The 13,514-nt window shown below is 42.4% G+C and overlaps 1 protein-coding gene across 1 annotated transcript in view; it reads right to left on the reverse strand.

Moving 5' to 3' along the window:
* skap1 (src kinase associated phosphoprotein 1) overlaps window positions 1-12,643 on the reverse strand; it is a 36,203-nt gene extending 23,560 nt beyond the window's left edge. The window contains exons 1-4 of the mRNA XM_085761220.1: window positions 12,419-12,643; window positions 10,417-10,522; window positions 9,798-9,823; window positions 9,575-9,688 (exon numbers count right to left, since the gene is read on the reverse strand). Coding sequence (XP_085617346.1) covers window positions 9,575-9,688; window positions 9,798-9,823; window positions 10,417-10,522; window positions 12,419-12,458 — 286 coding nt within the window. The 5' untranslated portion in view covers window positions 12,459-12,643. The remainder of the gene's footprint in view (window positions 1-9,574; window positions 9,689-9,797; window positions 9,824-10,416; window positions 10,523-12,418) is intronic.
* Window positions 12,644-13,514: the final 871 nt, after the last annotated feature.

A 13,514-nucleotide genomic window follows, 5' to 3' on the forward strand; every position in this document is an offset into this window, starting at 1 on the left:
ATTTATTTTCTTATGTTACAATAAAGCTTTTTGCTGTTTATCTTATTTCCTAACATTAACCCACCTGAGGACTGAGCATGAAAACGAACATTAATGTAATTTAATACGAGATTTGTTTTAACTTTTTAAATCTCTGGTTCAAATAAATAAATAGATAAATAAATAAAAGGGTTATCCTGCCCAACAAGTCAATGCATTTCCTTGTACAGAGTGTGAGGTCGAAAAGTAAATGGATAAAATATCACTGACACTATTAATGGGATTAATAAATCTATTTGAGGGCGTGTAGCGGGGGGGTCGGGATCAAAAATCAGTAAGTTATCATATGTTTTCTTTCTCCTCTGCTTTAGTCCTTGAGCACGGGGGCTTTTCTTTTTTTTTTTTCCCCCGATGCGAGCGAGAGGTATTGCATTGAATGCAGCAGCATCGGGGGGGGGGGGGCAGGACCTGACCTCGGCGTGAACTCTGCTGATGAGGTGAAACAGAAGGCAGAGAGAGGCTCCCCCGGCCCTGAGGAGAGGAGGGGGGGATGAGGGGAGGAATGCTGCTGATTCTACCAGACCGCAATCCTCTTCGATAGATATATATACACACACACACACACACATACACGCACACCGTCCTTGATTAGGAAAAAGGATTCACTCAGTGCACCTTCACCCGCCCGGCGCTCAATCTGCGCGCAGGCCGAAGCTAAATTGATACATTTTTCCTCATTACGGCGGGAGGCCCAGCGCCCGGCGAGCGTCCCTGCAGCGAGGCGGTGGCGGCGGCCGCAGAGACTGAGCGGCTCTGAGGTTAAGGGCAGTAACGTCTTCCTGCCCTCCTCTCCTCCACCCTGATTTGATTAGGACTCCAAGTCGTCGATACATAAACCGTGTTTAGGAGCTCCTAATGCATGTGTTTGAACCGGAGGACAACATGCAGTGCATTAAGTCAGGCTGCATCATCGTGGCTGCTGCACCGTCCTCATCCTCATCCTCTTCCTCATAGTCGTCGTCTGCTGCTGCTAATGTTCAATGGCACCAGGAGCGATTAATTAACTTTAATTTTTTTTTTTGTGCGTGTATTTGTGTGTGTGTGTGTGTGTTTGATCAGGGGATGTCGATCTGAGATAAAAGCTTTAACATGTTGCAGTTTGGGTTAGAAATCAATGAAGCTGCAGCTCCACGTTTCTCTTCTTTTATTGTCTGTTACACTTAATGTAATTTGGAGAAGAGAGAGAGAGAGAGAGAGAGAGAGGGAGGAGGGGGGAGAAAAGAAAATGTGCACGTCTAGATGTCAAGTCATCGTAGGTTTTCTTACATTCAAACAGACACAGACACGGACCGAGCACTGTAACAAAAAAAAAATAGAAAGAAAGACACTAAGGGGCTAAATTTACTATGTGACATGGGCTTCCCCCTGGGCAGCTATAAGCAGCGTCTACAGCGACCCTGAATTTCCCTTTTCTAGATTTACTACCACTATTCAAATGCTTAACTGCAGATACAATGATCCTCTAATCGCTGGGGATGGTTTTCAGCTGCTACACTGACAGGGACGACACACACGCACACACACACACACACACACACAAAAAGGGAGAGAGTTAAAGAAGAAAAAAAAACAACACACTAACACACACACACAGTCGTATGAATATAAATACCAACAATGGAGGAGTTGGGGCCCACAGGAGAGCCTCTGTATGTGTGATAAAAAACGGGATATAACGCGGTGAACGACGGAGCCTGGAGGGAAAAACACTCAGAGAAAATCAACACGCTCGCCCTCTCAATGTGCCACCGCGTTATTGCAAAAGCTTTAAAAACCGCTCCCGTTACTTCCACTAAAACGCTTTAAATATAATTTCAGCAATAATAGTAAATAAATATGTTGTGGCGTGAGAGGCCGTGTGGCGTGGCAGTGATTTCTGAGCCGTATCTCAACGCCTGTTACCTTAACATATAATCACTCTTGTTTTATAGTCGCCGCCGTTACATATTATGCCAATAAACAATTATATGATGCTATCGTTCTTTGACTCCCTCCCGTAAATCACAGGCAAAGTCTGTGGGGCAACAGGTGTGACAGCAAAACGACTCTGTCAGAGGCAAATACAGCCAAATGTTCAGGAGGAGTCAGAGTCTGGGTTAAAGCCGATGTCGTTTGTTCTAATTGCAATAAAATATATTTAATTTAATTGTTTTCAATGGAGCAAATTGTTGGTTTTTAACCCACTGGGATTCATAGATATAAAGACACATGTATTAGCTCCTATTTATGAATCATTACAATGTTAATATTCAGTCAGATTCGTGTCTCACATCAGTGCTGTCATAGGTTTTATTCTGCTTTATATTTAATTCTTAAAATCTAAAGCAGACCTGCAAATAATTGCTGCAATATATTATGATTATGATTATATATTTTAGAAGTTTTCTTTTAAATGTTTAATAAACAAGACAGAATTATTAGTTTGTAGTTTTTCTGAGCAAATTAGAGACTTATCGAAATAGTTTTTTTTGTTTATCGTTTGTTTTTCTCTTCTGCAACAAGAAATATGACTTATTTTGAAAAAGCTGCAATAAAATAAATCCTATAAGTATTTTATTCTTCAACTATGTATTTCTATACATATTTTTTTAAATAACTGGTTAACATCTGAAATAATGACAATTGTGAATGTTTTTTAATTCATTATTTTTTATAATACCATCTAACTTTTTTAAACTAATCTTTTTTATTTATTTATTTATAAATAAATACAAAAACCAGACAGGAGAGTTTTGCAGCGCGTCGTTCAGAGGAAAACTAAATCCTCCTCTGTGACAGTAACGACTGCATAAGTCGTTCAAAACTGATTTCTGAAAGAACTCGTGCAAACTTATACTTTAAAAAAAAAAGAAAACACAGTGATGATCATTATTTAACGAAAGTTTTTTTTTCTTCTATTAAATTATATTTAAATGCTTCATCACATAGGAACCAGGATTAAACTGAACACTTTAAATTAAACGAAACAGCAACTAAATACATTTAAAAAACAGAATTTAACTCTGTTTTAAATGTTGTCACTTTAACTGTGATCAGCTGCAGAGAAAATCTTTATTTTTAAGTAAAAATGTTAAAATGTGCTTTTTTAAATCACTAATTTGCTGCAGGGAGAAGGTTTCTGAAAAAACAATTAAATGTCATTCTCGTCTGATTTTACAAACTGACAGCAACGGGCCAGTTTAAATCAATAAAAAAAATTACATTTCTATATGTATCTATATATATATATAGATATATATAGATAGATATGTATAGATACATTTCCATATTTAGATAAACAGCAATCCTCAGATAGCCTGTAAGCCCTTACTTGGCACACCACACACTCGTCCCCGGCCGTGCAGAGAGAGAGAGAGAGAGAGAGAGAGAGAGGGATGCATCCTCTACATCCCTGAATAACTCCACAAGGGCATGTTAATGACCTTAAAGTGCTACATTACAGCAACAATTAAACAGAGGGATCCCAGAGGCATCGGGCGCCGTCGTGTCACTGTCTGTTTACAGGCCAACACATCTCTCCCATCTCCATTTATTTCCCTAAGAAATCAGCGGAGGCCACCTGGGCGTTGGCATTGAAACTTCATTCATCTCCAGAAATGGATTCCAGTGGAGGGCAAAATCAAATTCTCATTTGCAAAAGGCAGAGAGAGAGAGGGGGGGAAGGGGGGAGAAAGAGAGAGAGAGAGAGGGAGGGAGTGAATGCAGGAGGTACCTGGGAACGCTAACCTCTGGGTGAACCCGCCGCATCTGATAGTTTTGCTATTTGTCTGTGACATTGACAGCTCTGGGGGAGATTAGGAGCCACCCTGCCCCGGCTTCCCACTTTGCATTCTGCCTATGCGCCTCTTTACAGATGGACTGCCGCACATTTACCTTCGCCTGTTTTCCCTGGGTTTTCGACACGACGCTACACCAGAGGCAGCGCGGGGATGTAATTATATGCAATGCAACAATAAAACAAAGCAAACGAGAGCAAGAGAGAGAGAGAGAAAGAGAGTGAGGGAGGGAGAACTGCTGCTGCTGTGGAGAGAAGCTAACAAACCAGAATTTAAAAAAAAGAAAACAACAAAAAACTACAACACAGTATGGCTTTTGGTGGTGGGGGTGAAACCAGAGATGAGAGTGATGGATGCCCTTCGGTTAAATACGTCCAAATCCCCCCTTCAAGCCGCTCTCTTCTTGCCAGGCAGCGTGAGTGAGTGTGTGAGAGAGAGTGTACAAGATTAATAGTGTAAACAGCGAGGGAGAGAGGGAGAGAAAGGCAGCCGAGAGAGAGAAGGGGAGAGAGAGAGAGAAGGGGAGAGAGAGAGGGAGAGAAAAGACTATCAGCATCTGCAGCAGCACAGTAGCCCTGAGGGAATAGGGTGAACTTTTGAACCCTGATGGCGAGCAGTCGCAGCGATGCACAGAACCCGCTGCTGCTGCTGCTGCTGCCTCGTAATGTGTGCGTGAGTGTGTGTGTACGAGTGTGAGTGTGTGTCTTTCTAGAAAAGCAGCGACTGGAGAGAGAGGGAGGAGAAGGAAAAAAGGAGAATGAGGAGGAGTGGAGGAGGAGGTCATTAACATATTCCTCTCTCTCGCTTCCTCGCAAACGAGCAGCCGCGCTATCGACGAACGCCGCGGAAAAATTAATCTCTGAGGGAGAGATACAGTAGATATGTGTGTGTAAATGTGTGTGTGTGTGTGTGTGTGACAGGACCAGGATGATCGCTGACGGAGCGCAGACAGGTCACAGGTTGGTTGGCTGGCCGCCGGGGGAGAGGCCAAAAGGTCAAAAGTTCAGTCAAGTGGGGAGACGACAGGCCGGGAGAAAAACCACGACCCCGAGCTCTGTCCAGGTGTAGGAGAAGGAGAAAAAGAAGAAAATGGCACCAACGCCTCCGTGCATCGACGCTCTCTCTTCCTCCACCAGATAATTGGACTTCAAACACAGTCGAGGGCCAGTTGGCACCTGAACACCTCCCTGATTTACCCCCCGATGGGGCATCAATCCCTCAGCTGGCATCGCTTTCTCCCCTATTTCAACCAGCCAACAACACACATAAACACACCCATATAAACACACACACACACACACTCCAAAACACTTCACTTTATATAGCTTTATCAAGCTTCAGCCAAAACGACTAAAAAAAAAAAATGTTGATTTAATATTCTATTTACCGGCGTGGTGTAATATTGTTGTTACTGTGCAGCGGCTCCTCGTATTGAAATGAGGAATAGGCAACAACGGCCAGACATAAACTTCATATTGGTTTATCCTACTGCAGTTTCTAGTGCCAGTAATTGGTGGAGGAGGAGATTGCTGCAGCGACGACGCCAGTAATGACTGACAGGAGCCACATCCCTGAATATTTTACATTAAAAAAAAAGAAGAGAAAAGAAAAGAAAGAAAGAAAGAAAGAAAGAAAGAAAGAAAGAAAGAAAGAAAGAAAGAAAGAAAGAACGAAAAGAGATGAAAATAGGGGGAAAAAACACCAAGAATGACCGAGTTACAGCTTCTACACTTCAACAATGTGCAGCTTCCGTTTGTCTTATGGGAAAGAAAATTGGAAATATTATATAATTATATGATTAATTGAAAAAAGAAAAGAAAGAAAGAGGCCTGACCAACTAAAAGAGATGAAAATATCAGTCGACGACATCATTGATTTCATTTTTCAGGGGAAAAAATGCAGAGAATGACCGAATTACAGCTTCTACACTTCATTAGAGTGCAGCTTTTTGGAAAGAAAACTGGAAATGTTATATAATTATATGATTAATTGAGAAAATAAACCCTTATATTTCCAAAAAATAAAATAAAATACTATGACACAAAATATAAAGGGTGAAAATAATCTGAGTTTCGGCGCCGACGTCGTCCACACCTGAGCAGATCCAGGCTGCATCATCACAGAGTCATTACGATCACAAAGAGGAAGAAGAGGGAGATGTTTCAGAAGAAGCGCCATCTTTTTTTTTTCTTTCTTTCTGTTTTTTCTTTTTCTTTTTTCTTTTTTTTTTGCACTCCTCCTGAAACAAAGCTCTTCTTCCTGCGACACTCTGTCATCGCCGCAGCTTCCCGGCAAACAACCCCGAGCGCCCAGCGGTGCTCCCCCCAATCAGAGAAAAACAAACAGGCCATTTCGACTTCGCAAACTTGACCTGCGAAACAGCATGACAGGACTAAAAGCCCCACGTCCCCCCGGCTGTCTCCTGGGGTATCTACTGCTACTAGTGTGTGTGTGTGTGTGTGTGTGTGTGTGTGGAAGAGATGCTGTACGCTAGAGGGAGAAGTTTGTGTTGTGCATTCGTTTGTATGCAAAAATGCACTGGAATGGCGAAGAAGTGTGTGTGTGGGGGGGGAAAAACCCCAAAAGAAAACATCCTGAAAATGTGTGTGTGGAGGGAGAGTGGAGGTTGCTAACGGGGGCAGACGAGGAGGCTGGGGTGAGGCTGCAGGCGCGGTCAGGTCACCGGTGCGGTCGCCGGGTGAAACTCAGTTCACATTACCATGCAGACACCCGGGCTAACAATGGAGGCTCCATCTGTTCCTGTCAGCCATTACAAATCTGGTGTCACCCACTCGGCTGAAGACAACAGGGCCACCGCATCTAATCAAACGGCACAGGCTCCTCCTGCGCGTAAAAAAAAAAAAAAAAAAGAAGAGAGAAGAAGCAAAGCAGCAGCCATCGACTTCACACTCACTCACTCTCTGGTTAGGGAACAGAGAGCAGCGAAGGCAGGCAGTCGATTACCACGGATCATACATCCTGCTCCCGAGTCACAAAGTCTCTATTGTGTACAGTAGAGCAGACTCAAATGAAATGATACGACTCGAGTCTGGAGGGAGAAAGACGAATGTTTTACTCTAAATCACAATAATATATAGATTAAAAAAAAAAAAAAAGGTAATGCTGATTTATTCTGGATTTTTTTTAAAAAGGGAAAGAAAAAAATTAAAATCGTCACCGTTGGACGATTCCTCCAGTGATTTCATTAAGCGGTCAGTGAGTCAGTCAGGCAGGTCATTATTTCCCACAAACACTCCCTCTTTCCCTTTAAAACAGACGAGACCGCCCAGCAGAAACGTGTGAGGAGCCATTTCTTTCTTTCAACTGGCAATGAACAGAGAATGAACTATGAACTCCACATGCCCTTTTAGTGAGGACACAGGCCATTCACTACGCTAACACGACCGCCATCGCCGCCGCCGCCGCTGCAATAAAAAGACACAGCGAGCGCTGCGAGGTGAACGTTTCTCCTGCAGAATCCAATCTGAGGATTATTCATCCAACACATACACAACCTCCGAAAACAACAACAAAAAAACTAAAAAATTGCGTTTTTTAAAGTGTAGTAAGAGTTAAGAGGCGCCAGTTGTTGATAATAAAAGAAAAAATGCAGATGAAAGAGAAGGAGGATTTTCTGGTGGTGCTGCATAATTGGCGATTTCTCACATTTAACATCGACAGCGGAGTGACACCGCGTTTCGAGCTTTAACAACCAACCGGGCTCCACGGTAACAGACGGCGCCGTTTGTGTATTTGGCCGCGTTTGCCATTACAGCCTAAAGGGGTGGAAATTTTTTTTTTTTTTTTTTAGCTTATTTATTTATTTATTTATTTTTCTTTTTAAGGCATTTTATTGTTTGATTTTGTTTGTTTCCCCGAGGAAATTTCACCACGTTTATTCAGAAATAAACAATTTCAAAAAAAAAAGAAAAAAATTATGGTTGTCTCGTTGGTCTGCATCGCCGCCATCTGCTGTGATTTGTTTACTCTGTGTTGTTGTTGTTTTTTCCCCCCAAAGTTGCAGAGAGAGGCGTGAATTACTCTTCTGTGGGCGGAGGACGGAAGAGTTCATTAAGCCGTTTTCCAAATAAAAAGGGATCGTTTTTGACTACATCCAGCTGGCATTAACTACCGGTATCACAAAGCGATTGTCGTTGTGGTGGCGTTTTTTTTTCCTTTTCTTTCCAGATTGGGAAATTCCACATGATTCAGACTTTACTTCACCTCCAGTAAGAAAAAAAAGGAGCTGAGAAAAAAAAAAGAGTGTGGGGTAAAGATTGGCACCTGAGGCGGCGGCAGAGTCGGTAATGCCCACCTGCAGCATGTCACGTCAAGGGCTATTAGCCGGCACATGGAGTCAAGAGATACAAAAAAAAAGTCTGAACGGGAGGGAGGGAAGGAGGAAGATAGAGAGAAAGATTGATAAAGGGAGAGAGGGATAGAGCCCACATGGCCCCTCAGGTACAGTGTTGTATTTCAAACCCGGTTGTGAAAGAATAGAGGAGCTCGGGGTCAATCAATCACTGCATTAGCCTGCAGCTACAAAGCCTCTCTCTCTGTGTGGGCCGCCTACACACACACACACACACACACTGCTACACACACACACACAGAGCTACACACAGCTCAAGGATACAGATACACACCAGGAGGAGGAGGAGGAGGAGGAGGAGGAGGAGGAGGATCCACCACTGGAGGGAGCTCTAGGTCACCGTTCAGACCTGTGACAACCACCAGCCCCCCAGCGTCAGGCCGGCCTCTACCTGCTGCACACGGGCTGGGAGGCAGAGGAGGAAGAGGAGGAGGAGGAGGAGGAGGAGGAGGAGGAGGAGGAGGAGGAGGAGGAAGAGGAAGAGGAAGAGGAGGAGGAGGAGGAGGAGGAGGAGGAGGAGGAGGAGGAGTCAGTGATGTCACCGGCCAAAAGGTAGGAGCCCGACGGAGAGATGTGGAATAGTTTCTCAAATTAATAAGGCGAGCAACAATGTACAGAGAGGAAGAAGAGGAGGAAGAGGAGGAGGAGGAGGAGGAGGAAGAGGAGGAGGAGGAAGAGGAGGAGGAGGAGAGGTCTGCCTGCGCTTCCTGTGGCGAGGTGTACGTAGGCATGTCAGGGATCGTGTGTTCGAAACCTTGCTGCACTTTTTTGTGTGCTTCTGAATCTGATCGGTATTTGTATTTTTGATATTTTTGATATGTTTTTATCATTAAGAGATTGAACTTTTAATGTAGATATTCATTGGAATTAGTACATTATTATAAATTTTTGCACACAGCTGCCAACTTTTTCTTTTTTTTCTTTCTTTTTTTCTTTGTTTTTATGTGTTTTGAGTTGTTTTGAGTACGTTGTGCGCAAGCTGCTAAATGGAATTGCCCTTTAATGGATTAATAAAGTTGTCTTGAATCTTGACACCGACTCCTCCTTTTTTTTTTTATCTTCTCCCTTTTTGTCGACGCTGAATTCCCCCACACACAGTGGAAAACACATGTTGACAAAGAGCATGATAATAATAATAATAATAAAGGGCGTGTACGTGTCTTTATTCAGGGTTTAAGTTTCAGCCCATTGTCCTTTGGTCGGAGCTCAGAGTCACATGTTCGCTGCTCAAAATCTAAATTATTGCCCCCTTTTTTTTTCCTCCAACTAATGTTGCGAAGAAAAAAGCCATTAGTGCTGCTTTGCCACGCAGAGATACACACATTTAGAAATGCACTTGGCACACACACACACACACACACACACACTGTTGTTGTTGTTGACTCACACTCTGGGCCTCCGTCGTCCTGGTAGTCGGAGGCAACCGAGGCGTCGTCGGACGGGCCGGAGCGACCCAGGCTGGGGCTGCGGTTTCCATCAGAACCATCTTCATCTGCCGAGTCTGTGACAATGTGTGAAAATGTGTGTTAAACAGAGACAAAACAAAATGTGAGTGAGTCAATCAGGTAAAGAGAGTTAGCTACGGTTTAGTGCTTCAGTTCTTTACTTACATGGGAAGGGAAACTCCTGAGGGTTTCTGTAAAGTAAAACAAAAACAAAAAGAAGTTTAAATCAAAATCTGTTTAACTCGTGTGCTTTCACTTTCTCAGACGACTCTGCTCCAGGACTGTTTGTGAATTTCAGTAATTGTTTCCTGCAGCCTGCGCCACAAAACCACAGAGTCCTCTGTGAACCGGTGCACGGCTCTGTGTTATCACCCAGTTGCAGGCAACACCAGAGAAGTCAGAAGTCAGTTTCCGGAGTAAACTACCACTGCTTCGTACAAGAGTCTAAACTTCTCTGGGTTTGGTGGACTCCTCTCCTCCTCACGCTTGGAAATTAAATCACATTAAGATTAAGATTAAATTACCCTGATCAGAAAAGATTATTCTACAAGAGCTTTAAAGTTTTAATAGCAATAAGAAACGGAGTCTTGAAGGTGACACCATTAAGACTAAATGAGTTCCTTCAAATGTAATTTAGCAAACTGTGTTTAAAGCAATTGCAGCAACAATTAAGGAGCTTGTGTAATATTAAAAGGCAAAAGTTAGATAATGGTGTCATGAAACTACAAGTAGAGCAGCTTCCTGTGTGTCTGCGCCTCCGCTCTGATTTAAACACTGCTCCTACCTCATGTGGACGACCCTGAAGTTGTTCAGTAAGACTTTCCGGGCCTCCTGGCCGTCTTCACTGAGGTTCTCAGATTCAAGGATCTCCAACACAAACACCTCACAGTCTGAGGAGACGACAAGACACAAGACACAAATGCTTTTTCCAAAAGGACGTTCAGGTAAAAAGGGTTAAAGTGAAAGTTAAAAGAACAGACATGAAGCGTTTGGACGGTGATGGGAGACAAACCTCCAAACCTCCTCCAAGTGTTTACCTAGATAAAATATCACACACTGGTGCTGCACATCACACATGTCCACTCTGCCAAGGTCTGATGGCAACAACATATCATGACCTTGACATGGAAACCTCCAAAATAAAAGTCTGAGAAGAGCTGCCATGTGTTATTTTATCTTGAAATGAAGTTGTGAGAGTATTTCATCGTCATAAACACACGTATCATCGTCGTAATGTCTCACCTGTCTGTAGCACCTGACTGTTTCTTTAAATCTTTTATTCCCTCTGCCATTCGTCTCTTAAATTCTTAATAATCATTTTATTCTTTTTTACCCATGTAGTTTTTAATATCTTATTGGTCGATATTAGAATAGTATCCCCTTTTTATTGATCCCTGGTTCCACTATATTCCTTGGCATTTTATTCTACTTTATCTATTTTATTGTATGTAGAGGAGACCGGGGATGGTTGTAACACCCTTTATCTTTGTTGCTTTATTAAGCGTCAACCATCTTTCCTGGAATTATACATGGATAATTAGCTGCTTCTGGCCTCCTGCTGAATGTTTCCATTCATACATGTACGTACAACATTCATTATTATCAGAATATGTTCTTTAAGAAAGCTTTCTAATGTTAGGATCCACACAACTGACACTGTTCTTCATTTAACCATCAGTGATGAGTTCTTTTTGTTCATACTGAACCATAGGAAGATGCTTTAGTGTTGGAACATGCACAATAAACGTACATAGATGCATGTTTTGTGGAGTGGTCTCGGTTTTTAGTATTCAATCTCTCTGTTACAATTTACCCCAGGTTGTGTTACAACCTACCCTGGTAGTGGGGTAGGTTGTAACAGTGGCACTCTTTGCATTTGACATCAAATCATGAATTCTGTGATATAGTTTAAGAAGTTTCAGGCACTGCTATTTGTAGAGGACAAATGAGCCCTACCACAAACACTCTGCAATTTACAGTATAGGAGGGAGCTGAGACAAAAGGTGTTACAACCATCTCCCCTACTCGTGTCTCTGTATGTTCGTATGCAAGCTGTTCAAACCAATTGCCCCTGGTGGTCTGTCTGTCTACAATATAATGTTGTTTTCACTTTACTGTTATATTTTGGTGCATTGTGAGGTGAAGTTTTGGATTTGACCCAGATCTCAGGTCAGCTTCCCCTTTCTACAAACAGTTTATAGCTTTGTGTGCTATACAGGTAACTCACAGTTAAGTCTCACTGATGCAAATAAATGAAAATATGGTGTTTTCTAATGTGTTGGTTGTTGTTTCTATGCTGGCAATGCTTTCTCAGACTTCTGTCTTCTCAAAGAGAGAGAGATATATGTAGAAGCTAAGCAGTTACGATCAACATTTGCTTTTATCATGGTGCTAAATGTCACAATAACATCACCGACGCAGGTTCATGACACTGTAAAGGCAAAACAGGCTGTGCTCCATTACTTATCTGATCCTACTTCTTATGTGCTCACTCCAATGAGACATAAAATGTACTGACATGCAAATGCTCCCGTCGCAGCAGGCCGTGTTTGCTGGCATAGCTGCACATGCAAATCTAGCTAATACCAATGGTGCCACCGTTTACTGTTTATTACAAGGGTGGAGAGATGTGGTAGTGTTATGTTCGAGTGTTCTGGTTGTGTACATGTTAAGAGTTTATTACAGTCACTACATTTCCATACTTTTATAGGGAATTAAAGATAAAACTGTGCGGGTTAAAACAAGCTGTATGGGTTATTATAACAATTAAAAATAAAAGACATTACCGTCCAAAAGTCTCCGAATGTCGTGCGGGATCGTCCCCATTCCTGAATTTCACCTGTTCCAGCTCCAGACACTTTGGTTCACTGACTTTTTCTGCTCCTTCACACTTAGCTTTTTACAACACAATACTATGTGTCATACAATTACAGGTCCATAACAGAGACAAAGACCTGTCACACACTCAACACACGCTGCCACAACATCCAGCCACCTGTGTCCTTTTGCTCTGAAACCTAACTTCCGTGCATGCATCTAAAAATTTGCACAGAGCGGGGTGGAGCAGGTGCACAGATGACAACTTCCTCTGCTGCACCCTGGTTTCCGAGACTGATGGCAAGATATGACTGATGCCGAGAGAGGACGCGCTTCTGTCTGACATAATAACACCGACACAAAAGCACAGGCCTGCACACCAGCTGCTTTAATCTTCAATCAGCCTTCACAATGTGACAAAGTCTGCAGGAGCCAAGATTCATCAGGATTCATTTAGGACTTAAAAAGTCTGTGAAAAGTTGTATTTAGTCTGTGGTATTGACCCAGATTTGTAGTGAAATAAACAACATCCTCTTTATGGTTTGGGTGAGGCTTGTAGCATGTAATCATTTTGTCAACACAAGTGTCAAATATGGGTTTTGGTGACACTAAATACAGTAAACATTGGTCCAAATACAAGCCAGACACACCTATCAATGACAACAACCAGTGTTGGGCACTTTACTTTTTTTTCTCGGAGAAAGTAACTAGAACCACTTACTTTAGTAAATAAATTACCACATTGTAAAAGTAGATAACCAGGATTAACCAGGAAAAGTAAAAAATAAAATAAAATAAACGTAACTGCTTTACAGTGGGTAAACTTTTTTGATAACGCCATTATTCCCATCATCACTGAAACATAAATGGTTTGTGTACAAATTTTTTTCTAGCTGTGTTGTGATGTATTTTTACCTTTACCCACCTTTTTGTTCATTATTCCTGAGTCACTGGTGCACTGCCCACCTGTGAAAAACATAAAAGGCACAAAATGGCGTCGCTGCACCTGTAAGGCAGAAGGACGAAGCAGAGCTGTTAGCATAAGACACGGCTGTTAACTAGTCC

The sequence above is a fragment of the Trachurus japonicus genome, chromosome 19 (genome assembly GCF_045865225.1).
Source record: "Trachurus japonicus isolate A0001 chromosome 19, Traja_1.0".
Taxonomy (NCBI): Eukaryota; Metazoa; Chordata; class Actinopteri; order Carangiformes; family Carangidae; genus Trachurus; species Trachurus japonicus.